Raw genomic sequence first — 26,442 nt, forward strand, 5'->3', positions numbered from 1 at the left:
TACATAATTGTGCAGCTTTATTTTATTTTTGTTTTATTTTAATTTTTTTTTATGTAAGGCATGGTTTAAACAAGCAGGTTAGTGCTTACAAATTCTTAACTGGAATCATGAGGGTGCTTACTTCCAGCAGAATGTACCACATTAGCACTAAAGTCAACACTAAGCTCTTCCTTGCACTGTACAAAGCGTCCAGTCAAAGTAGAGCAGCCAAACTGGCTATAGAAATTTGTCTTCAGCAATGCAGTAATTACACGGGGCGGTACAGCTGGTTCCTACCCCTGGTGACAGCTCAGAAAAATCCATTGTATAATTTCCAACAAATGCTTTTCTTGTGAAAGAGAGAAATGAGAGAGGCACTAAATATGTGGAAATTCACCTTTCAAAAAAGCAGCATGACTGTGAGAGAAGGCCACCCTGGCTAATAACCTGTGGCAGTGCTTAGTAAGATGTAAAATTAAATAAAATATACAACAGGTTGATAATCACCAAGTTCTATGAAAATCTGGTTACTCCAACCTTTTCAAGTGTATGTAAAAAAACTGCCTTCAGACCCCTGAGTGTAATCCCAAAGAAGACGACAAAGCTTTTAACTATGTTCCTATGAAACATAGCTAACAGCACATTAATTTACCAATATCTTAAAACAAAAAGATGTAAACATCTACAGAGTTTAAGGTAAAGCAGTTTTGTAAACATTAACTGCAGATGATAATGTTATTGTAATAATCACAGTTCGTCTATGTCCTTCATCCAAGCCAGGAGGCTTGCAGCTGTACAAAGTTAATAATTGCAGCAGTTTTCAGGCTATTTTCAGTCCTGTACAAATTAATGTGTCAGTAGGTAGGTTTTTGTCTGTCTACACACTAAGAATGTTGTTCATTTCCCATTTCTGCGTTGCTTTATTCGAGTCACACTCTGAAATGAAAACTTGATGGAGGACTTCAGAGCGATCCAAGCACTTCCCTGATGGAATGTGAGTAAATCTGTGCAGATTCTGGAAAACAAAATCATCAGGAACATGTGTTGGGTTTGGGGTTTTTTTAAGTTTGTTTTTTTTTTTAACATCTTCTTTGCAACTGTAATATAGCTATCTACAAAACCAGGTTTCAGTGTCCCGGAACAGAAAACCTGTATTTTCACAGCCTTCATATTATGAAATGTTTGATACATGTAGGTCTACTTGTAATGTCTCACACTTCTCTTAAGCAACAAACTGCTAAGAAAATTAGCAAAACTGTGTAAAATGCTTCCAGCATTCCATCCTTCCTGTAACCAAACCAAAACATTAGCTCTTAAGGACACCTCTATGAGAGCAGACTTCACTGGGTAGATCCTCCTGCGGTGAGCCTTCGCATAAAGCAACTGCCAAACACCAACATTTAACCACACTGAGGCCAAAAAAAAAAAAAAGCAGTAACTTTGCTCTCTATTTGTCTGGTAGAAAGAATAAAAGAGGGTATGAGGGCAAGTCTGGCCTCTGGAGGAACAGGAGGCTGCCTAAGTAGCTGCAGACCTATTGTGCCTAGCACATATTCAGGCTGACTCATGCATTTGGTTCCTTCCACACCCCTAACACTGCACTACCCAAGACTCACGCATACCAAAGCAGCCTGTGTCCTCTCTCCTGCTTGCTGACCACGCACACCACATGCAGCCCTGATTCGCTGACCAGTTCCACCTAGCATGGAGAGCAATGACGCAGAAATAAACCCATAGCACTGCAGCTGGACTGGGGCTCTCCAGCCGTGCCCCGCACACCCAGTGCCCATGGGAAAACAGGCTCCCCCAGCAAAGGCACCCTCTCCCACTCTGATGTGCACGTACACAGCCAAATGTTGGTTCAGCTTGATATCCACTCCTGCCACGTGGGCAGACATGGGGGCCCTCTACTTGGAGAGGTAAGCAGATGCTTGAACAAAAGCAATAATCAGACAACTGCCAGCCCTGGTCTGGACGTTTGCTTGTGGGCACCAAAGTCTTGCTACTGCTCATCGCTCAAGCAGCACAGAAGTTACTCTCACCAAACCAGCACATAAACATTAATTTCAGAAACCAACTGACCAACCAGATAAAATCTGGCAGTTTTCACTTACATGAGGCCACAACATTTTTCAGCAGTTCATAAGCACTTCATTCCTTACACCCTCCTCACTAGGAGAAACTCTGTGCTGCACAGCAGAGTGTGCCAAATTTCTAGTCTCTGCTTGGTTCCACACCCTTGGTGGTCCTTTCACTCCTACCCCGCCTTTTTGTTTCTCCTGGAAGCTAATCAGTGTTTTGTTCTACAGCCCAGACCATGCCCACTGGGCTTCCTTATAACTTGCAGTAATAAGCAAACAATTACACCACTTGGTACTACTGTGGAGGATATAGACCTTCTTGCACAAAACAAATGCTTAGAGAAGAGCGAAGTAACATGCTGGGACACACCAGAATGGTTGGAGAGTTAATAAGTGCTACATATTATTCCAGTATTGAAGTAGAAGTCAGCAGGCAGTGGAAGACTGCTAATCAATTTTTAAATTTCAGGTTTGAAGACTTTTGTCTCTCTACATGGCACAAGAAAGCTGGGTGAAAATGACATCCCAGTGCTTGAGATTTCCTAGAACTAAACAAATATCAGAAAAAGTGTGGTGGCTTAGAGGATAATAAACAGATTTCTCTGCACTCAATAGTGCCTACATCTTTCAGACAAACACAATCCAGATAACCAGCTAATGAATTAATATAAGTATGCCACATGCTAGAGTTTCTTAGACACAGAACCAAGTTATGTGTAGCTATATATGAACATATCATCATCCTTAGACTATTCAGTCTCATTTTTTAAGAGACAAACAGAAACATAAACTTAAGACTTTTTTTTTTTAAATAATACTTTCAAAACTAGAATTAATAGAGGACTTACAGATGTGGTGACTAAATAAGATTGTAGCAGCCCCTGCATGCAGATTAGCCAACATTCCATGTATTTATTAAAAATTCATAGATTTTGCAATAGCACTACAATGGCACCACACCCAGAATTCTCAACAGAGCACGTTATTAAAGAATGGCTAATGAACAGGAAAAAGAAATACTGAAGAAAGCAAAGACAACACAAAAAGGCAAAGAGTAATGCTATGTTTACCTATGCCTATATATATACACATACACACACATATGCTTAAAAATATGTGTCTTTAAAAGGAGTGACACTTCCATTTAGACCTCCCCAAATTACATATAATATTGACCCTAGGTACTAAATGCACCTCAGCATTTAAAGTAATCTTCTCACTCTCTATTAGACAAAGAAACTTCCTTGACAGACAACATACAAGCAGAGAGGGTGATAGCACAAAAAGCTTTTAGAAACTCTGTCACTTGTGGTAGACATCCTCTTTGCTTCCTTTGAGACAAGCGCTAACTCCTAACATACCTCTGGCAGCTCATTCTGAATCTAAAGATTCTGCTACAGACAGCAACTGGGACCGCTAGCAAAAGCATCTTTCCCTAGAAGAAATTTTCCTGGCAGGCATGGATTTCTGAGAATATGCAATTAACAATTTACTCTACTTGGTACAGTTAACTTTGTCACAGATCTTTGTTTTCAGATATATGTAAAATAATAAAAAAGGTGCAAGAAATCCAGATGCAAATAATAATTTCTTTTCTGCTTTATTTCAGTAGCATACCTTGAAGTATTGCCAGTCCTTGTATTCATTCTGATTACAGTGTGTAATCATAATTTTGGATCCATCTGGTCCTTTAGTTAAGCACTGATCGTACTGCATGAGTTGATTAGCTTCATTGATTCGGAAAAGCTAATGGAAAAAAAAAAGCCACCTTTTCAACAGTTGACTCAAGGATTTTAGAAACACTGAAAATACCAACAAAATTGCACAATTCAGAATATTCTCTGTCTTTCAGGAGGGTTTTTTATTTTATGTGATGTATCACCCTAGTAAACTATCATGACATTCAGTTTAATGGATAACTTTTGTGCAGGATTTTTAAGTCTGAGAGACTGACCTAGCAAGACAAAAATGACAAAAATAAAGGGACCCCTACTAGGAAGATTTCTGAAAGTGTTTGATTATGATTTGGTGGCCAAACAATCCACTAAAGATCTCATAGCAAGTCCTTGATCCTGGACAGTAATTTAATGTGAATGCAGTAAAACCTTGATTTCCTCCATAGGTAAAATGCTAAACTAATGCATCCGGACACAAAAAGATCATCCTAGCTATTTCTTATTAAATAACTGGTAAAGGGTTTTTAGGGGTAACATATACAGAAAAAATAATTTATGGAAGTTTTTCATTAAATATCAAAATAAAAGAGACATTTCCAGGGGCTACTAAGTGCTAACCCAAATATGATTTTTAAAAGTATTGTCCTGCATGTGATTTTATGACTGCTGTGACAAAACTTGCCCGATTCAAGTCCACATCATAATAAATAAGGACTTTAAATACTGACAATTTTTCCAACCAACAAAGGAAATATGAAGACAGAACAGCAAGTTTGTGTGGTAGTGCAGGTTAAGTTTGTGAAGATACAGGTCAAACACAACGGCAGCTCACATTGCAACCATCTCTTAGTAATTACGTTCTGCCAATTAATTTGTAAATGAAACAGAGACAAATTTGTATTCAATTTCTCATCTCCTGTGGTGGAAGACGACTTACTCCACAAAAGTGTTTTTTTACTTCTATTACAGCAAAACAACTTTGTGAAATACTTGAGCCAAAGTGAGTACAGAGGTCGCTTTCTGAAGGGTTAATTATAAGGTGAAGATAAACGATGAAATCAGCAGCGATGCTAAGAGCTGCAGTTGTCCTAAAGCAGTGATACGGTTGTTTTAAAACACAGCTCTTGCTTCCTCATGCACATGCTTCACTGAAGAAGAGATTATGAATTTGCCTTCAATTTTCTACTGTTTGTGTTTGTAAAGATATTTTCTGATCCCTGTATTTTAGCAATGTCAGTATGCTTAGGGAAAATTCCCAACTCCAATCTTTGTAGCTAGCACATAAGGGACCTTACGTACAGGCTTAACAGGAAACCAGCCTGTTATCATTCAGAGTAAGCAATTCTCCTTCAGACTTGCCTCCAAGCTCCTTACCTGATTTCCTCCCATTCTATGGCACGGCCCAAGCTCAACGAAGCCACCGTTGGTGTGCCCCATGCTGTCAATGCAGTAAGCTGTTTCAAAGCCTCTAATCTGGAAAAGAGGTTTTGCACTCTAACTTAGTCTCAAGCTAAAAATAAGCATGAAAGAGTTCAGAAAATTCCAACTTTCAAACAAAAACCAGATATATGACAGAGAGATATGAGACAAACCTGCATATGAAATTTGCAAGTGCTGATGTTAACTATTCTGGGAGATAGAACTTCAAGCTGCCCATGCTCATTTGCGGGCTCTTACATGAGTTAAGAGTATACCAATAAAGCTAGAGTTGAAAAGCTCAGTTTCAAGTAAATGACATCAAAATGTAGGACTTTCAAGTATTTTCATTTATTAAATCTCCTACCAAAGCATGTTCAATCTCCCAGGTTTCCATAAATAATGCAGGAGCCCAGCTAAGTTGCTCTCAACTTGTGGATGAGTGAAATGGGATGAAGAAAAGCCATGCACAGCTTTTAACAACCACAGCCAGGCACAGCCCACTGACCCACTCCTCAGAAGTACTTTCTGCCGCAGCATTTACACGGGAAAAAAAGAGATGAAGTTCATGAGGGGCACGCATGGGGACAGGGTAAAATAACAAAAGACCTGTCAGAAAGCATGCCTCAACTGCTGATTATCTCATTCCCTTCTCACAAGGGTCAGCAAACAACTTTAAAAAGACTTTATGACTCAAATAACATCCTTTGCAGACCTATTTTTTTTTTTACACCAGAGTCTCTTTATTCTTTGTGATGGTAGAAAAAAATCTGGAAGACTAAGTTTAGACCTGACTCTCAGAAAGAGTGTTAGGGAAGATGAACCTCACGCTTCTGTTCCTAATGGTTTGGAAATGCAATTAGTGCAGTGCTACAAATAGGTGGGGAAAGAAATTTCTCAGATGTAGGATAACTAGCATTCGGTGAGGAAGAGTTGAAGAAAACTTCAGAGACTTCTCTGAACTTCCGACTTTTCTGTCGCTTCACCAGAGCTGCTCACTTTCATCAGAGATGACTTCCCATAAGGTGGCCATTATTATTTTATTCTCTTCAGATACTCTCTCCTCAGTGAAGAGTAATATATAACATGCCCTCCCAACCCCTTATGTGATTCAGTAGGAGGCCTAAGGTTAATGTAGTAACCAATGCTTTGTGGAAGCTTTTATGTAAGAAATAAAAGTGGCATTGTACGCCTGGCCCCTCAGGTACAAGACGATTTGTAACCCCTTCCACCATGCGTATCCTCTGTATTGCCAGTTCCTCAGAGAAGTTAGAGATTATACAATCTTGGCCATAAGAAACACCATAGATGTGTACTTTCTAATGCTCTTTCAAAGTTACAGAAACGGGTCCATTGTATTCTCTAGGAAAGAAGGTGGTTATACTTGGTGGGACATAGGACTTCTCCCTTGCTAGTAAGACAGCTTTCTGCAAAACTGATAGGAGAGATAAGGCAAGGCTGGAACAAGCTGCAAAAGGCAAAAAAAAAAAAATCCCAAAGGAATAAAAAACCCAACTAATTTGAAAGCAGGTAGGAGACCTGCAGCAAGAGCTCCTCAACATGTGGCGTAAAACCTGGAATGAAACAGGCAGTACAACAAACTGTACTCTACAGCCCAGTGACATGCTGTGTGAACCACGGGAAAATGCCAAATTTGTAAGTACATCCTTAATTTAGCACACTTGTATACATTAATGCTGGAGATGACAGTTACTGAACCATATCAAATTATTACCTCCAGGTAAGGGATTTACTGAGCCTATAGCTGTCTGAGTACATCCCAGGCTAGCAAACACAGGCAGAATGTACTCCACCTGGATTTCATGATATGTCCTCTAGGCCTTCACAGAAAAGGTTTTCACCTATTAATCTTTGCCAGTACTCTAAAGCTCAAAGGATTCACACTTTCTCTTTAAAAAAACCTCTGAATTCCATTTATGGAAAAAAGACATAACTGAAGACAGGGCTAGACATAAAATAATCCTTCAAGTAACTACAGAACTAATGAAAAAAAAGCATATATATTTTACCTTGGGTAGCTCTCTGGCTAATATCATGTACCTTCGTATAGCAGTAATCAAAGAGCCTGTTCTCAGATTGACATGAAGTAACAAACACTCCCTTTTGAATATCCAGTCTCTAAAAATAAGCTCCTAAAATAAATACAGGTTATATGCTGTACTTACCTCTCCCCAGTCCACATTTTTAGGTGGTAGTGGATAGTATGAAGTTATATCATATGCTATTTCTTCCATAAACCACTTAAAACTTTTGCAGTTGTGATCTTCACGGAATTTTTTCAGCTCAGATATATCTCCGTAGGGTAGCGCTTTTGTCTCTGGACGACTGGCATAAAAGTAATCTTTGTATTCATCCCACCACACTTCTACAACTCTGACGTAGTTCTGTGAAGAACAAGGATATTGCTCCTACCTCAAAGCACACACAATAGGTCAGATGCAACGGCATGTTAATTCCAGAAATTTAAGATCTATCCTCTTAAAAAGTGACAGCATGAAATTACTATGGAGCACTAGTTTCATAGAATCATAGAATTACTAGGTTGGAAAAGACCCACTGAATCATCAACTCCAACCATTCCTGTCAATCACTAAACCATGCCCCTCAGCACCTCATCCACCTGTCCCTTAAACACCTCCAGGGAAGGTGAATCAACCACCTCCCTGGGCAGCCTGTTCCAGTGCCCAATGACCCTTTCTGTGAAAAATTTTTTCCTAATGTTCAGCCTGAACCTCCCCTGGCGGAGCTTGAGGTTATTCCCTCTTGTCCTGTCCCCTGTCACTTGGGAGAAGAGGCCAGCTCCCTCCTCTCTACAACCTCCTTTCAGGTAGTTATAGAGAGCAATGAGGTCACCCCTCAGCCTCCTCTTCTCCAGGCTAAACAACCCCAGCTCTCTCAGCCGCTCCTCATAAGGCCTGTTCTCCAGCTACCGCACCAGCTTTGTTGCTCTTCTCTGGACTTGTTCCAGAGCCTCAACATCCTTCTTGTGGTGAGGGGCCCAGAACTGAACACAGTACTCGAGGAGCGGTCTCACCAGTGCCGAGTACAGAGGGAGGATAACCTCCCTGGACCTGCTGGTCACGCTGTTTCTGATACAAGCCAAGATGCCATTGGCCTTCTTGGCCACCTGGGCACACTGCTGGCTCATGTTCAGTTGGCTGTCAACCAACACCCCCAGGCCTTTCTCCTCCAGGCAGCTTTCTAGACAGACTTCTCCTAGTCTGTAGCACTGCATAGGATTGTTGTGCCCCAAGTGCAGGACCCGGCATTTGGCCTTGTTAAACCTCATGCCATCGGTCCTAGCCCAGCGGTCCAGCCTGTTCAGATCCTTTAGCAGAGCCTCCCTACCCTCGAGCAGATCCACGCTTCCACCCAGCTTAGTATCAGCTGCAAACTTGCTAAGGTTGCAAGGGTTTGTCACCTTCAGCAAATTATACAAGACACATGCATATTATTTTGAAATGACAATTTAGGATTGAAGCCAGTAAAACAAACTGGCTTGCTTAATGAGAGTACGAAGTCCTTTTCTAAGTTTAGAGAATGTTTATTTGAAAATTAAGACTCTTCTGTGCCTGAAAAAGGGAGAAAAATAAACCTGCACCCTGCCTTGTACAGAGAAGCAATGTTTAGGAACGTTCAGCAGTGTTTTCTTGTATTCAGTAAGCAGATGAGCAGACTCACCTAAGGTGTTTAGATACACAGTAAGTATTTTTATCAGCTTTTCAGAAAATTGAAATGATTTTTATAATTTCAGACAAAGCAAACAAGCATCCTGTCTGCACAGAGCAATGAACTCACCATTTGCTATCCTGTTCCCCATTGCTCTGTCTCTATTCCCAGCTATGCTTATTTCCCCCCACCCTCCCTTGTACTGGTCCTAGTGCTTGTTTAATCAAATCACATTACCAACAGAGGTCTTCTCTTCTTGGGTGCCACGTTTTCTACTATTAAGCTAGGCTAGAACATCCCCTTTTCAATTGAACCAATTGCTATCTTGGCTTAGGTCATACTCTGTAACCCTACCAGTAGTCATTTTCACAGGTTAACATCTAGGAAGATGGCTCTGTGATCAGAATTTACAAAGAACTAGGTCTTTGGGAATGGGCTTTACCAATGCCAAAATGCTGCACAAGAGGAAGCTTAATCTAGGCAACAGCAAACTTAACAGAAGGGCTGTCTCTCTTCCTGCTGCAAGTTTGAAGTAGTTTTTCTTAATTCAAATTATCTCTTCAGACATAGACAGATTAACTCTTTTTTTTTTTTTGTGAAGGTGGTCTACTTTTAAAATCCTGGCTTGAGCAACACTTATGAACCTTCAAGGAGCCTGAGGAGTCACCAACCTTTATGGTGAAGTGCAAACCATGCCATTTTCTGAGGCATCACTCATTGCTTCTTAATTAACAAATGCAGACACAAAGGCCTGAGAGATGCTAGATTACAGCATTCCCTAACTCAGCCTAGGATCACACCCTATCTAGCCAACTAGAGTTGTTCACATTTCAGCTGGGCACATCGCAGCACAGGGTGCTCAGCATAAGTAACAGGAAATACTATTTGTACCTCAAAGATGGGAAGGGGTGGAGCAAGAAGATGGGTTCCATGAGCACCTTATCTTAATAACAGTAGGACTGACACAAAGATTTCCCTCCCATGGGGACTACCTCTTAGCATTACACACTATATAGCTTTGGATGAAGTGCTGCCTAAATAACTACTGATAATTTAAGCAGATTTATCTAAAACTGTTGCTATCTAAAATAGAAAAATACCTTCAAGGCTGCAGCAAAACATTACCTTTAACGTAGGAGAAGACCCAACGTACACAGGGGGTGGATTTCCTTGCCAGCCCTGGAGACGATAGATGTGTCCAACACGAGAACAGGGAACAAACAACAGTTTCCCCCCACATTGCCAGATCTACAAGTTAAAGCAAAGGTAGAGATATTAATATATGTGCACAGGCATTTAAGACAGACAAATAGATAATAAATAATGGAAGAAACTATTTTTCTTGTTATACCGTGAGTTACATTTAAATATTTTTGCTTTGGATGTAAGCATCAAAATAACAGGTCTCTGAAATGAAAGGCTGTATTGAGTACATTTTCAATTCAGCCACGAAATTACTCAACCAAATCACTTTTCACAAAGCTTTTAAGAAGTTTGCCATCTCATTCTATTGCTGTTTTAAAACAAGAGTTAAAGAATGATTGCACAAAATCTGGAACTGGGTAATTTTTATTATGACAGAATTAATCATATTTTGATTTTATTAAAGCAATTCACATACCATCACTAAGATGGGTTTTGGTTAGATGCCCATCATATTTAAGTTTTTCTTACGAAAGACTAGTAGGAGATAAGAATGTCTTGGGTAACTCATTGTTCCAAGTACACGTAGATTTTTCTTTAACTACAGTAGTTGAAAATAAAAAATCGGTAAAACTTACTAACATTCTGAAATTCCCTCCCTCCCAAACATCCTTGGATAATCCACTTATAAAGAAAATAAAACATATATAACTCTGAATTTAGTTGCTTACAATTTTCACAACTTTGAAATGTAGCACCAAATCCTAATTCAACCTAACTTTGAGGATGTTCCAAATTAGCCCGAATTCCAGATTAAAATATGATTTAACAGCATAAGGAAAACTGGGCACCATAGCCTTTCATTGCATCATGATATTAATTTTAATTTTCTTAAGTTTCATCAAAAAAGCCCTCAGATATGCAAGGTCATTACATTTGTTGTGAGCATGCAACACTGGTAAGTATTTAGTTCTTTTGAAATCTGGTTGTGATCTACCTGCAACCCATTTGGAAGTCTCTACATAATCAGCACTTCAATTACTAAACTACTGTATGTAATTTCAACTGTTATTTACCTCTAAGTAAGATGGAGAATTAGAAGGATAAAGACCCTGTACGTATAACACCCTTAATAATTACCTTTTGCATATGGATTTAGAGCTGAGCAAGTGCACTCAGAACTTTCCTCAAAATCATGAAGAGCAAGAGTTGCTAGGGGAGCTCTCAATGTACTTTTAGTAAAATTCAGCTATTTCACAGATCGCTGATGAGGATATTAGATATCTCCACTCTTGTCTAATTGGGACACATTCCTGCTGTCTGCCACTTGTGTCATTATGAATACTGAAGCTACAAGAAGCTAATAATTATCATCTTACGTTTCCTGCTAACTGAAGAGCACACATATGCCTAGGAGTGAAAATAAAATCTGCAGTGACTGCGAATTATGCAGCTACTGTTTCAATTATGAAGACTTCTCTTCTAAAGAAGTTCTTGAAATTCTGAAAAGTATATGAGATCATTTTTCCACCCCTAAAAATGGTAGGGATGAGGAAACCAGGACAGATTACTTTTTGTTGCATCGTTATATACTTTACAGGCATAAACCGAGAGGTACTTGTTCTCTATAATCACTTGGGTTAGAAACAACATTATTCAATACTCACCATGACAGCACTCAGTTCCCCCTCATGAAATTTGCCAATCTGGTTTCAGATTAGGTATTTAGGCAGATGGTGTGAGTCCAAACCAATAACAAAATCTAGATTAGTCAGCATTCTGGTTTCGGCACTAGGCCAACTCTCTGAACACTTCTCCCCCAAAGCCCACAAAGAAACATTAAAGAGACACATTCCTGCTACCATCTCCTCATTACAAAACCTACTGGGCTTCATGAGGTGCAAATCAGAGTTCCTCTGAACTCCAAACAGAACTATTTACAGAAAGAAAGATGTAATAAACTGAATTAGTTATCAATTTTTGGTGTTACCTTGTAAGAAATTTCAAAATTTTCACCACCCCAAATTTGAAGCCCTGGATCATAGAGACCCAGTTCAAAGAAGAAATCGCGTTCAATGGCAAACAATCCACCAGCCATTGCAGGGGACCTGAAAGAGGAAGACTATGTAACTCCTTCTAGCAAAAGGATATCATAATACTTGGAAGAAGCATTAATTAGGAAGCAGTTCACGGTTAACATATGATAAAGATTAAATAAATGGCAATACACTGAAAAATCATAAAGCTTTGTCATCAGCTGCTCAGAACTTTCCGAGGCAATATCTGCATAATTTCTAGTGAAGTCACAGATTATATTATGTTGGCTTTTTTTTTATTACACAAAATTTTGGTTGCTATTATACATTCAGCTAGCCAGCAAGCTTCAGTTAAAATTAAAAAAATTAAGACTCAGCGTGGCAAGACGCTTCTCTTTTTGAAGTCATTCAAGTTGCTGAGATAACAAATGAGACTGTATAGCAGACAGTCTTACTTTCTGAGGAGCTGCCACATTGAAACTTATTGTCCATTTAACAAGCAACTGAGTTTTTCTGGCCAAATGATACCTTTCTGTCTTCCCCCTCCAGCTCTCTTTCTATTACTGTCACATACGAGACACTTCTCATTATACTCGGTGAAATTTTTAAGAGGGCCTGGGTCAAGTTGTACAAGGTTTCCATTTTAGTTTATTTCGGTTTTGTTTAAATGACTTTGTAAATCCCTCTACGTTTGCCAAGGTTCCTTTAGCAAGATTTAATGTGTCAAAAAGATGTGGTTTGGTTTGGAGAATTTTTGCAGAATGGTGCTAACCAAAATTCTTTGGCAGCTTGCTCATACTGAAATAGAGTAGGATATGTCAAGCCATTTCCAGTGCACATACCAAGCACTTTTCACCTGAAGATCAATAACCATATAAAACCCCTAATGGATAAAAGATGGGAGTCTCCTAGAAGTTGGCAATTAAAAAACTGACAGAGAGGGGTTATTTGTAGCACCATTCACTCTCCTCATTCCATTAGATATATAACTTAGCGGTGCTCCTTTTAACAGCAATTAGTACATATTTCCCTTCTGCACGTGAATGTCTGGAGGAGAACTGCTTAAGAAAAAGTAACCTGCAGGATTAGCATATAACCCATCTGCACAGCAACGGCAGGGCAACACACATAAAGAGCTGCTGGGTCTATCAGCTGAGTTAAGTATAATATAAAATTTATCCAGTTAGTTGCTCTTCAAATCACCTGATCACATGCTGAGTTACTCCTAAATGTTTGCTCCTTCTTGTATTTACCTCCAACACAACTGCTGCATTGCAGGGTTCAAAAGGCAGGAAGCCAGTGAGTGCAGCAGGGAGATGCACACTGCATAGCACAGCCCTGTTGCTTTCCTGCATTTTTGTTCTCCTCAGCACTGTAAAGACTTGGCAAGGATAGAGGCCTAAGATACTGGTTTCAGTCGTGGCCTCCAAGGTGCTGTCAAGTGTGTTAAAGAACACAGTAAAATCCACATAAGCTCAGTAGTTTATTTTATGGGATAGGAAGGGGTAAGCATAATATTTCTGAAACAAAGATTCAGTCCTGGGGCAAGTCTCATACCACAAAATGTTTGTTTCTGTGCTTTAAGCTGTTGAGGAGTTTTGCTTGTGTTTGTTTTCTTTTTCAACTAGGCATCCTGACTATGGTTTCAGCAAGACTTTTACTTGGTCGTACTTGCCTTGGCATTGCTGCAACAAAATACATACAGCCTGGGCATAAACAGATGCAGGGAATGTCTCAAAATAGAAGCAGCATTGTAACTCTGAAAGTATTATTAAAAATAAAGTCATCTTTTGAACATTCTGAGAACATGTGTTCTGTGTTTCTGGGAACAGTTTAAAGAATTTTAAGACCTGTTTGGATGGTAAACACAGAACACAACAGCGATGTTTGAAATACTTTATCCCCCTCTATGTGAATATTAAAGTTCCAATGTGGACAGCCTTGTCAGAAAATGGTATTATTTATACTGTATACAAAACAGATCAAAGCTTCATAACTTCGTTGCATGTGGTGCCATTTTAGCAGAGAACAATCATGGGTGAGGATAGGGAATTGCCAACATAAATTCTGACAATGTTTAAATCATATATACAGGCAACAGAAGACATCAGATTCTGAAGATGTGAGGATTGCTTTCAAATGTAGTAACACGATTAGTTAAGTGTGAAGGGGAAAGTAATAAAAACCAGCAGAACCACAATCTCCCAGTCTCTAAAAGCCATGCAGAAACCCTAGATTCCAAGCTAGAGTTTCTAGCCAGTTTCTTGTTTGCTGGGAAGTAAAAATGCCCCCTTAGAAAGTTTAAGGAAAAGGTGGGACTTCTGTGAAAGTTATTGGAGTTGTCCCAGAAAATAAGGTGGTGGGGTTTTATTGGTTTTGTTTTTTAACATGTTCTGTGTATTAGATTAAAATCCCCCAATATACTGAAACCTTAGAAAAGATCTAGCCAAGATTCTTAAATAGTCTTCTTTGTCAGATGTGATTTATTATGAAGCAAGTGGGAGAAATAGGACAAATGGGGGTTTTTAATGCACATGCATAATCCACAAGCTGTATGCATGCATCAAGTTATGACATCAGGCTACAGATTTTATGCATTATTGGCTATTATAACTAATCACAGCATGCTTGTTATTTCAAATCAAATGGTTAAACGAGCACTGTTGTTTCCAACACTACTTTAAAAAAAAAATCAGCTCAAAAAGTTTTCCCTGGGAAGTCATACAATATTTTATTTTGCCAAACAAAATTCTGCTATTCTAACATACAGCCTATTAACCACACAAGAGCAGGAGTGGAGAGGCAGCACAAGGTAGTAAAGGTATTTTGAACGAAATCAGTTATGGCAATCAGATCTGATTAAACAAAGCAGCTGGTGTGGTTAGAAATAAAATTTTCAAGACATGCAAGTTTTAGTGGATCAATATCAACTTCAGAAAAAAGAGAAATGGGTAAGTGATTTAGTGATTACCGATACGGTTCAGTTTTTGTCTTTCTGCTTTCCTTCTCTCGCTTGGTCAAAGGAACCCTCTTCCATAGCATACTCCAATCCCACGCTCCTCTAGCAAACCCATCTTCGTCACCACCCCCTTGAGGCACAATCTTAAAAGTGTTGCCATCTATGACATCTATAAGCGGCACAGTGCATGTGGTTCTGCAGGGTGGCGGATGGTGGCAGGGAAGATGTGGTTATGTGCAAGGACCCGTGTGGCACACGTGCACCGACCGTAGTTCATACGAAAAGAGTGGGGAGGGAAAAATGAAAGGGTTTAGACAATTATTCATTGCAATTCACAGTAGGTAAACAGCTCTCTTTACCGATAGGGCTCAGTTTTATATTTTCGTTTGGACTTTTCCTTGTGGCTTAACGGAATTCGTTTCCATAGTAAACTCCAGTCCCAGGCCCCTCTGGCAAAACCATCTTCATCCCCACCTTGCTGTGGCTCAATGGAATAATCGTTCCCATCTATGTAATCTATTAGAGGCACAGTACATGTAGTTCTGAAACATTTATAGAAAGGAAAGAAAGAGTAAAATACAATTTCAGAAGATTGATCTGTCTAATCTGAAATTTACACCACTAATCATTAATCTTGAAGAGTAGTTTATATGAAAAGTCACTTGTAAACATATAAGTAAAAAATGAAGCCTCATTAGAAGAAAGAGTCATTTTTTATGTTGTTTCAAGAGGTTCTAAAAGCAGAAAAGTAAGGCCTGAAATGATAATTTATCAACACTTTATCCTATATGTGTCCTTGACACTGGCCTTTTAGCAAAAGATGAACCGTTAGAGGGCTAGGGTTCCCACAGTATTATTATTTCCCATAATTTCTATTCATATAAAATCTTAGCTGTCAATAAGCATGATAATCTCTTAGTTTTTACTAGAGCAAATGTGCATTTTCACTATTCTGTCCTATTTAACAGCACTGCAAATCCAACCTCTCAGGATAGAAAAAGCATCACTAGTGCTCTCCTAGCAGTAGTCTTCAATAGATTTTTTTTCCTTTCTGATTTGCAATATGCTTCTCATTATGATCTATCACATATATTCATCAAAAAAAAGATACTATCTTTTCATTCCCCTTAGATTTTCCAAATGGGTTTACTAGTGACCAACCTTGGAGCACTTCCATGTTAATTCAAATCCTATGAGGCAGAAAAAATAAGTGAGGGGACCCCTGGCCCTCCCATAATCTCCACTTCTGAGGCTGGTGCAGATGGATGACTCTGAAGCTGCCTGTTCTCACCACCTTTCTTGTGTGTTAATAACACACACTCAGTGGAAGCACACAAGCCTGGCCCAAAATACATCCTTGAAGTTGTGTTAGAGACTTTAAAACGCAACCCCCCTCCTCTCTTAAGAACTATCTAGTAGTACAACATATTAACAAATACCTTCTAGAATTAAGCAGTTACTTTATGGGATTAAAGAGTTTAAGCAAGCACATAGTTTCCTAAACATACATAACCCTGACCACAGAAGCCAAAAGCACAGCAGCACACAGCAACAACAGCATTTCAACAACTGTAAGAAATGAAGCCCATGGGGATCTTCCTCCTCTGTCATCTCTCACAGATTCCACGTACGCAGTGCAGACATTTCCACCAGTGAGTCCCAGCAAATGCCTGAGCTTGTGGCAGGAACAGGCTCAAGCCCTGACCTCGGTTCGCTAGAGACAACACTCCGAAGTGCTTCAGAGAAAACAAATAAGACCTTATTGCAAGACCAAAGATTAGAAAGTTATAAAACTCTTGAGATTACACGGACTTTAAACGCCCATTAAATTAAAACGCTTACTGCTACTTTTCCTCTACCAAAAATCATATTTTCATTATTTTGTTTAATCAAGCTCCTTATTCAGCCCCAATAGAACATTTTTATGACAGTACTGCAGACTGATGCAGAAGACAAGAGTTGTCTTATATTTAATATATATTAAGCAAAATAGCATGCCTACTGAAATAAACTATCTGGAGATTTACTTTCCTTACTATTTTCCATCCTCCTTACATAGCTTCTATGCTGGAAGAGAATAAGATCATCATACAGCAAATATTGATATAGTTTGATATAGATGCATATTGATATAAAACATATTGACTATAGTTTGAGAAGCGACGATTGTTACTGTGACTTTTTCTTCCTGAGAGGCCAGACACTGGAAATAATGGGAGAACATTACCTGTCCTTAGATATAGGAGCTATAAGTGGCGCATACCAATTAATTCCCACCTCACAATGGGCATCAAGGTAAACCAAAACCTTCAAAAGAAAACAAAAGTGAAGTAATTTATATTTCTGTATATGAGATCACAATGATTTAATTAAACTTATTTACACTGAAATACTTTCATACTACAAACAAAAAAAGAAGTTTAAATGAGCAAAATAATCTCTTTCAAAAACAATATTAACAATACAATACTGCTTTTCTACACATCTATTTGAACATAGAACAACCACCACCTCTTCCCTTAAAAATGGAAAAAACAAAAAAAAAAGATAAGAGTTGTGTGTGTGAACTGGCTCCTACCTGTCCAAGTTTAGCCTTCTGGGCTCCAATGCTCCTAGCTTGGATTAAACCTTCTCTCCTCTCATTTCGAAATACCTTTACAAGGCCGTTCCACTGCTTAATATACTCATCCAGCCTCTCTTTCAAGTGTGCTATCAAATATCAAGAAAAGAAATATTTTGATGAGGTTTAATAATAAACAATTTTGTATTCTCAATACAAAGCAACTCCAACTTTACTTAAACATAAATCAACAGGTATTTAGGATTAAGAGAATCATCAATTTAACTGCTCATACTATCTCTCACAAACACTAAATGTGACTACATCAAGACTTGGAGCTCTCTGACTTCACGGCACGGGTTTGTCTCTGGCACATCTGAAGAAAAAGCAAGTGAAGTGGTTGGCGAGCTGGGCGGACAATTCTGAGTCACTTCAACATATCACACAGTGGCTTTCAGGTCTTCACCTGTACTTCAACCAGGCAGACGATCAGAGAAGTTTTTACATTGCTGCATATGGTCTTTCCTCATTGGACAATGTCACGTGTACAGTTGAAGGCATCACTTTTCATTAAACTTTTTACTCACTTTCTTTTTGCCTCCCAAATTTTTTGTGTCAGTTTTTAAATTTGAAAACTTGAGACAGAAATCCACCTTACTCAAATTATTCTTCTCCCTCATCTAGACCTATGCCCTTTTGGGTTTGGAATGGTCCTACGCTACTCTTCTAATGAAATTAGTAACTGTAGGGCCAAAATTGCAGTGAACGAGCTATGGCATATGATACTGATGAGCACATTATACACAATGACACTCTACACAATGAAATGCGATAGGAAACCTTTAGCCAAAGCAACTTAGTCAATGGACAAGTAACTACATAAGAATCAAGATGGGCTGTGCTTAAATGGTTACAGATTTGTATTTGTACATTGCTCTTTGCCAAACTAATCTGGAAATACATTCCTACCGCATAATTTGAAAAAAAGTTCCTAAGGTTGCACAATATTTCTGCACATATGACTCTTGAGAAGACTCACAAAGGCAGAACGGCTGGCATCAGGTGCTTGCCATTTGAAGTTACGCTGATTTAACTACTGGTGTTAATTTAAAATCTATTTTTGTACTGAAAGGCTTGAAAGAATTGCCTACATCTTCAGTTTCTCTCAGCTGGGAACCAAAATAAGCCACCTAAGCTACAGCTAAAGCATTTATGCACTGGTCTGTACCACCTTCAGTGGCAGTAAGATGCCATGCCTGCACTGACCTAATGGGAGATGGGACATGCAGAGGTTGATGGAGAAGGATATCCCTTTCAGCAGCAACAAGCCATCAGTTTGCTTCAGCTGCAACCATTTCCATGCCCTGAATGAAAATGATTGAAGTCTGGAGCTTGCTGCAATTTACATTTCAGTATGTTTACCTTCTTGCCAATGGTATTAAAAAAACTCTAGTTTAAGCAAAAGCTACATGCAAATAATTGCAATAGAAACGGCGTTTTTTAGAAGTGAAGTTCCAAACTTGAAAATTCAGCAATTCTACAAAAGAACAATCTTCTGAAACCACTATCTTTTAATACCTTTACTATCCCTTCCTTTCATAAAAGAATAAGTTTTCTCAACTAAAAGTTTTACATATCCTGCTCTTTCTCCCACACATTTACAATTTCTTTTGTATATCCTTGTGTGTTAGGAAAACGTCAAGGACACATAAACATCAAACTACAGAAAGAACAATTTTATCATATATGCTGTACAGAATAACATGCCATGTAATATATATAGAATATATGATAGCCGCGACAAATTTTTATAGCATAAAATCAACAGTTATGAGGTCATACTGAAGTGGTACTGAGAGAATCTTTAGCCCACACCATTATTTATTCTGCAAATTCCAAGTACACTTACAGAAGAACTGCCAGGAATATTTTAAAGATTTAAAACCTGTAGTTATTTTCAGCTTTCCTCCCTGTGAAGCCAAATGTTTTAGTCATCAAATGTTCAACTATGTAAGGCTCACAAGGAGCTGTAAAAACCTGTCATACTGATTGTGTAAAGCTTTTCTACAGTATAAGTCTCAGGACTTTGCAGTCCATTATCTGAAACCATGCCAACGTTAGAAGCAAAATGCTATTTCTCACAGGAAAGCTGAATTTTCCCTCCTTCTCATACTACAAAGCCTGCTTGACAGTAGTGTATAAAATCCTGATACTTCTACAGTTAGAAATAGTTTGGCTAGCATTAAATTTTGTTCACCTAGAATGTGTATTTATTTTATTTGTCAGCAGCCTTACAGTATTCTGTTTTTTGTTTAAAAATGCATATTTTACCCTCCAAAATATTCTAACCATCAATCTGGTCTTCCCTTGTTTGGGTTCTTCTCTCATGTCACAGTACATGATTAAAGCATGAATCAATGTTTTTAAAAAACATGTCCTTTCTTTAAAAGATCTTAGGCATTGCAGATTACAAGGGGAGGAGGAATGCATTTTTTTCCCCTTGACTTGTTGATGTTAGTTTGAGAACTAGAAAAATGGTATGAGAAGTTCTCCCTTAAGCAACGATCCGCAAGTCCCCTCTGCTGTAACACTATGAACATGGGGAACTCAGCTTTGATAAAAGCACTGATCAGTGCTTCGGTTTCCCCACTGCAAGCACCATTAAACAAGCTAATAAAAATACTGGTACCTGTCATCTGTTATCTGCGGGTGTTGGTTGACAGCATCTGAATATGAGCCAGCAGTGTGCCCAGGTGGCCAAGAAGGCCCATGGCATCTCGGCTTGTATCAGAAACAAGAGTGACCAGCAGGTCCAGGGAGGTTATCCTCCCTCTGTACTCGGCACTGGTGAGACCGCTCCTTGAATACTGTGTTCAGTTCTGGGCCCCTTGCTACAAGGATGTTGAGGCTCTGGAGCGAGTCCAGAGAAGAGCAACGAAGCTGGTGAAGGGGCTGGAGAACAAGTCTTACAAGGAATGGCTGAGAGAGCTGGGTTTGTTTAGCCTTAAGGAGACCTTATTGCTCTCTACAACTACCTGAAAGTAGGTTGTTGAGAGGAGGGCACTGGCCTCTTCTCCCAGGTGACAGAGGACAGGACGAGAGGGAATGGCCTCAAGCTACGCTAGGGGAGGTTGAGTCTGGACAGAAAGGATCATTGGGCACTGGAACAGGCTGCCCCAGGGAGGTGGTTGAGTCACCATTCCTGGAGGTATTTAAAAGACTGATCAATGAGGTGCTTAGGGGCATGGTTTAGTGGTTGACAGTTACGGTTGTACTCAATGATCCTGGAGGTCCTTTCCAACCTAGTGATTCTGTGATTCTGCAATTCTGCCTATGCTTATTTCTTCCAGTATGGTTATCTTATGGGATGCTGCATCAGTGAGAAATACAGATGGTGATAAAGAAAAGTAAGTAAAGGCAAAAGGTAGACAAAGCCTTTAAATGCTACTGTGAGCACAATTATTTACCTCACAGTCACTCTTTACAGGTGCACTGGCTACAAAAGCAAGCTGCATCAGCTGCAATATTGCTGTCTATGCTTCAGAAAGCAAGCAAGCTGATATCTAAATACATAACAAGTAGTCACTGAAGACCTCACTACTTCTGAAATTTGCATTGCCCTTCCAGAACACCTGTATCTGCCACACATAGAACTCACAGTAAAATAAACTGCTTCTATCAAGAAATACAAGAAAACACAGGTAAAACCCCCACATGTAGCAGCATGGCCACACTGGCATTATGATAGAAGCTGCTGCAACACTTCTTGGACTTTAACATGCATTAATACAACGGTGTCCATTGAAACGCACCACTCAGTTACCTTGGCATCATCTTCTTGCTACTGTTCCCTTTGTGTTCTGACAAAGGAAAAAATTGCCTGAGCAGAATTCAGCACATCTCTCCACATAGTGCTTCACAGGCAAACCCCACTGTTTGCAGAAAAGATTAAGGAAGGAAGGGAGAGTGTTGTTCAGCAAAAAAACCTGCTGCCAACTGACTTTATACAAAGAATTATAATAAAAAGAACCTTTTCCAAGCATTGCAACTGCTTCTCCCTGTAAAGCATAATACATTTAAGCTTCCATACTGCTGTAACTCCCTTCTGATGAAAGAGGATTTCTCATAAAGAAGGACAAGCAGGGCTCCTTATGAGCCAGACTTTAGAAGCATTTGCAACAGCTATTCTCCATTTTAATTACTTATCACCAGAGAAGGCTGCAGCTAAGGAATAAGGTCAGGCATAGTGGTGTGAGCAAGTACTTGCCCAAGTCCAGCACCTATGTCCCTCAACATGGGTCTCAGAGTGTAAAACACTCTTTGCTGGGTGGCATGGCAGATATAAAGTGTGAAGTCTGAAAGCAGGTGGAGAAGGAGAAAATTCCGTAACTGCGCTGTCAGCACTGCTTTTCTTCTGGCTGAAACGACATAAAGTCATCAGCAGCTCTGCTGTGATTAAGACTGTTTGTGTTTTGCTGCTCTCCTACAAATGGAGATCTCTTCGAGTGGTGGCATGCTTCACAGTCTGTATTAGTTCATACTTCTAAGACAACAAAGAATTGGAGCCTGGTTCTACTCTCTTGGCCATTTTCCATCTAGAATACAATTTGAATTACTGAAATTAAGTTAATTATGTTTATCAAGTAATAGCCTAAAGCAGTTTGAAGAATTACTACAGAGAAATAGTACAGTTGCAGCAAGGTATTCAGAGCCATTCCAGTCCATGCTAGTTCTCCAGTCACTCATACACAAGAAAATTGCATCTTAGAATCACAGAAGAGAATAGTAGAATCCATTTATGTTGGAAAAGACCTTCAAGACCATCAGGTCCAACCCTTAACCTAACACTGTCAAGTCCACCACTAAACCATGTCCGTAAGCACCATATTTACACATCTTTTAAATTATCTCCAGGAACGGTAACTCAATAACTTCCCTGGGCACCCTGTTCCAGTGCCTGACAATCCTTTCAGTGAAGAAATTTTTCCTAGTATCAAGCCCAAACCTCCCCTGTCACAACTCAATGACACTACGTCTTATCCTATCACTTATTACTTTGGAGAAAAGACCAATACCCACTTCACCATAACCTCCCTTCGGGTAGTTGTTAAGAGTAATAAAGTCTTCTGTCAGCCTTCTCTTCTCCAGGCTAAACAACCCCAGTTCCCTCAGCCACTCCTCATAAGACCTGTTTTCCAGACCCTTCAGCAGCTTCATTGCCCTTCTTTGCACACACTCCGGCACCTCAATGCCTTTCTTGCAGCCAGGGGCCTAAAACTGAACACAGCATTCGAGGCGCAGCCTCAGCAGTGCTGAGTACAGGGGCATGATCACTTCACTACTCTTGCTGGCCACAATTTCTGACACAAGCCAGGATGCTATTGGTCACACTGATATTCAGATGGCTGTCAACCAGCACTCCCCGGTCATTTTCTGCTGGGCAGTTTTCCAGACCCAAATGCAAGACTTGACACTTGGCCTTGTTCAACCCTATACAACTGGCCTCTGTCCATCAATTCAGCCTGCCCAGATCCCTCTGTAGAGCCTTCCTTCACTCAAGCAGATTAACACTCCCACACAACTTGGTGTCATCTGCAAACTCATTAAGGGTGCACAAGATCCCCTCATCCAAATCACTGATAAAGACAGTAAACAGAACTGGCCCCAACACTGAGCCCTGGGGAACATCACTCTGTGACCAGCCTCCAACTGGATTTAACCCCATTCACCACCACTCTTTGGGCCTGGCCATCCAGCCAGGTTTTTACTCAGTGAAAGGTACATTTGTCCAAGCCATGAGTGGCCAGTTTCTCCTGCATTTTCATTTGCATTCAAGAAAGTTATTTGGAAAAATGAAGTGTGGGAAATATAGACACAAGGGTCTGCTGGATGTTAGGTCCAGGCTAGCTGTATCTGCTAACCATTCAGATACGAGCAGAGTATAAGCAATGTGCTGTATTTCAAAACAGATTTATTGAAAAACATTGCTTTTATTATACGCAATAATATATAAATAATATATATTATTATACTAGTTGTCATATATTGGAAAACTGTAGTGCCAGTTGTTATACCAGACAAACTCATTCCATGAATTATATATACATAGCACAACATCAGCTAAAACTCATGTGAAACCCAAATACTGAGTCCAACCATTAGTAAAAAGACTGGTTGTTTCTTCAAGAGAACATCAGTGTCACAGCTATTTTATACAGCTAACTCAGTTTTTTAATAGCTCTGAAGGAAAGCTGTGATCCCAGCCGAAAATGAAAAACACAGCATGTCTGCTGACTGAGTTATTAAAATTATATCCCTCGAGAGAGAAGATATTTTTGTTTTATAGCATGTATATACATCTAAGCCAAATTTTCAAAAGCTGTAAAAGGATACAGGAGACTGCAAGGTAGCATTCAGTATCCTTATTACACTAAGCCAGATGCATTCAGGTTTCCAAAACTGGTAATTTTTCCTCTCCTGTAAGAATAAGCAGAAATTGGTACCTATCTATCTAAGGTTATGATGTAAAGACTAACATATAATAACTATTTTTAATACTGATTTACACACAAAAAAGGCAACCCTGACTAAGTAATGAGCTTGGTTTTAAAATGTATAGTGGCTATAACTGCAGAAAACAACTCCTCTTGTGATACTGGAGCTGGGAAAAGCCTGAATCAGTTGATAAAACGGAGAGTCTCAGAACAGGCTCATCTACTTTCCATGCCACTCTCCAATGCAGCTATTATAAAAACAAAGAGGAGGGGGTAAAGGGAATATATCTTATGCTGCTGACCAGTTCAAACTCGCCTGGGGTCCTAAAAGCCATCATGGCTACTGACCAAAATACATTGACCTCCTGCACACTCAAAGTTCTGTTTTTATTTGTATGTCTACTCTTTTTCTCTGTCTTCTATTCAAGAACTATGCTTCAATACAGTTTTGGAGAACATGCAGTTTTGATACACTGTTCTGAAATTCATTTAAACTTCAAAACCAGACTAATTTCCTCTATACAAATGAACTTATGTCTCTACCACCCACTTTCAGTTCTCCTCTGTATTCAGCCTTGGTTTGCATTAATGCTGAAGATATCACTATTAAAGGAAAAAGTCAGTGTATGTTTACATTTATAAGAATCATACATAAGTCCATACATCATGATTATGAATGAAGATCACAACATATATTACAAAGGACGAGGAAAATCTCTGTACTTGTGAAAATGTTAATATGCAGGACTCATTAAAAAGCACTTAAATTCTTAAAAGCCCCTCCCCAATAAGAAACAACAACAACCTCAACATGATGCTCAATAAAAGAAGGGATACTATAGTGAAAACGAATCAGAATAATTCAACAGGCTTAGATAAATTTTTATCAGAGTATATGTATAAAAAAAGGAATCTGGATTACTACAAGGAATAAACAAATAATTTTTTCCTAACAGACTTAACTCAAACTCCTTCAATACACTTAAAACTGCTTGTTTTAACAAGGGCTAAGAGAGGTAGCAGTTATTCTAGCTTTATATTATATACAACTTCACAACTGTGGAAGAGAGCCCACCACAAATCCTGTATTTCAAGCAGATGAATACACACACAGGATTGCCACCTTTATGAATCCGGTTCATCAGACAAGAGCTTTCCTTTCAGTGAAAACTGAAAGGATCATGAAGAGACAACTTACTTTTCTTGCAAAGTCAACTCAATACATGGCAGGTAATAAATAAAAAGAAAACTATTTCTAAAACAAATGAGGTTTCCTTTTCTACAAGTAATGTGCTAATATCCCCAATGTACCTTTGTTGCTAAAATCATCAATCAGCACAATTTCTGCCAAGTACTTCCTTGGTGTTCTCTTAATGACACTGTGGACCGTCCTCATTAGTGTGGACCATCCTTCATTATGGAAGACAATGACAACGCTGGAGGTGAGCAGGTTATCATCATAGTGCCAGTATTTGCATCTGTAAAAAAGATTTGATTTTATTAGTTTTCACATTACAATTTACAGAACTGCTTAACAACATCTTTCTGCAAATGAAATCTTCACTGATGGCTATCCTTCACATTAAAGAGAAATACAATGTAAAAGATACCATGATTTCTGACAGACTTGTGCATTTGGCTCATCTATTGCATAGACACAATAAGAGTGCTGCTTTTTTTTTGACAAGCCTCTTTAAATCAGCTTTACCCAGTAGAATAACTGTTTATGAAGTGTTTCTGTTGGCTTTATATAGTCCACACACAATTAGCAAAAAGTTACATTGCACAGTTAGCAAAGTTAGATTGTTGTGGCAAGGCAAAAGTAATTAATTTCTGCCCTTTCACAATAAAACATTTAAACACGGTGGGTAAAAATAGTACGTAAACTTCCTAGAAGTACAGCAGCAATATACAAAATGCTCACATCTGCAAAAAACTACCTCCATTTGCAAAAACTGTCAGAAAAGCATAGATGATCATGGGGAAAATGTAATCCCATGGCAGATAAAATGCCAACTTTACTGTTTATTATTCATGGCTAAACTTCCAGGTACAACAAATATGGAAAAATAAAAAAAAAAAAAGTCACCAAATCCATTCAGGGTTCCAGCTTGGTGTGACATGAAAAACACTTCTGTATCTATTTAAGGCATTCTACATTTCAATTTCACTCTGGGTTTGGACACAGGTAATTTTTTGCCTAACATACTAAATGGTAGAAATTCCTTTGTAAAAGAGCAATATGAGTAATTCAGTCCATGCTTTCCAATAACTATTAGTCACATTTATCAACAAAGTGTTTTATTTGCAATCATAATGTCCACTTCCCCAGCTACAATCCTAAATGAGAGTTTTCACAATCTCCCCAATTTCCACCAGTCCCGATGTTGCCTTACCTGGAAGTTTCC

General features: G+C 39.1%; 1 protein-coding gene across 4 annotated transcripts in view; it reads right to left on the minus strand.

The window, feature by feature from the left end:
* Positions 1-529: 529 nt before the first annotated feature.
* The window catches only part of GALNT7 (polypeptide N-acetylgalactosaminyltransferase 7), a 91,448-nt gene continuing 65,535 nt past the window's right edge, over positions 530-26,442 (minus strand). For 3 of the 4 annotated variants that reach the window (XM_069855782.1, XM_069855780.1, XM_069855783.1), the window contains exons 3-12: positions 25,346-25,512; positions 17,559-17,689; positions 17,208-17,287; positions 14,993-15,175; positions 11,976-12,093; positions 9,968-10,090; positions 7,339-7,557; positions 5,111-5,209; positions 3,678-3,806; positions 530-994 (exon numbers count right to left, since the gene is read on the minus strand). In XM_069855782.1, coding sequence (XP_069711883.1) covers positions 857-994; positions 3,678-3,806; positions 5,111-5,209; positions 7,339-7,557; positions 9,968-10,090; positions 11,976-12,093; positions 14,993-15,175; positions 17,208-17,287; positions 17,559-17,689; positions 25,346-25,512 — 1,387 coding nt within the window. In that variant the 3' untranslated portion in view covers positions 530-856. Of the gene's footprint in view, positions 995-3,677; positions 3,807-5,110; positions 5,210-7,338; positions 7,558-9,967; positions 10,091-11,975; positions 12,094-14,992; positions 15,176-15,339; positions 15,523-17,207; positions 17,288-17,558; positions 17,690-25,345; positions 25,513-26,442 lie in introns of all 4 variants that reach the window. The other variant, XM_069855781.1, reaches the window with a different exon arrangement.

Source organism: Phaenicophaeus curvirostris, chromosome 4 (assembly GCF_032191515.1).
Source record: "Phaenicophaeus curvirostris isolate KB17595 chromosome 4, BPBGC_Pcur_1.0, whole genome shotgun sequence".
In the NCBI taxonomy this organism is placed as follows: domain Eukaryota; kingdom Metazoa; phylum Chordata; class Aves; order Cuculiformes; family Cuculidae; genus Phaenicophaeus; species Phaenicophaeus curvirostris.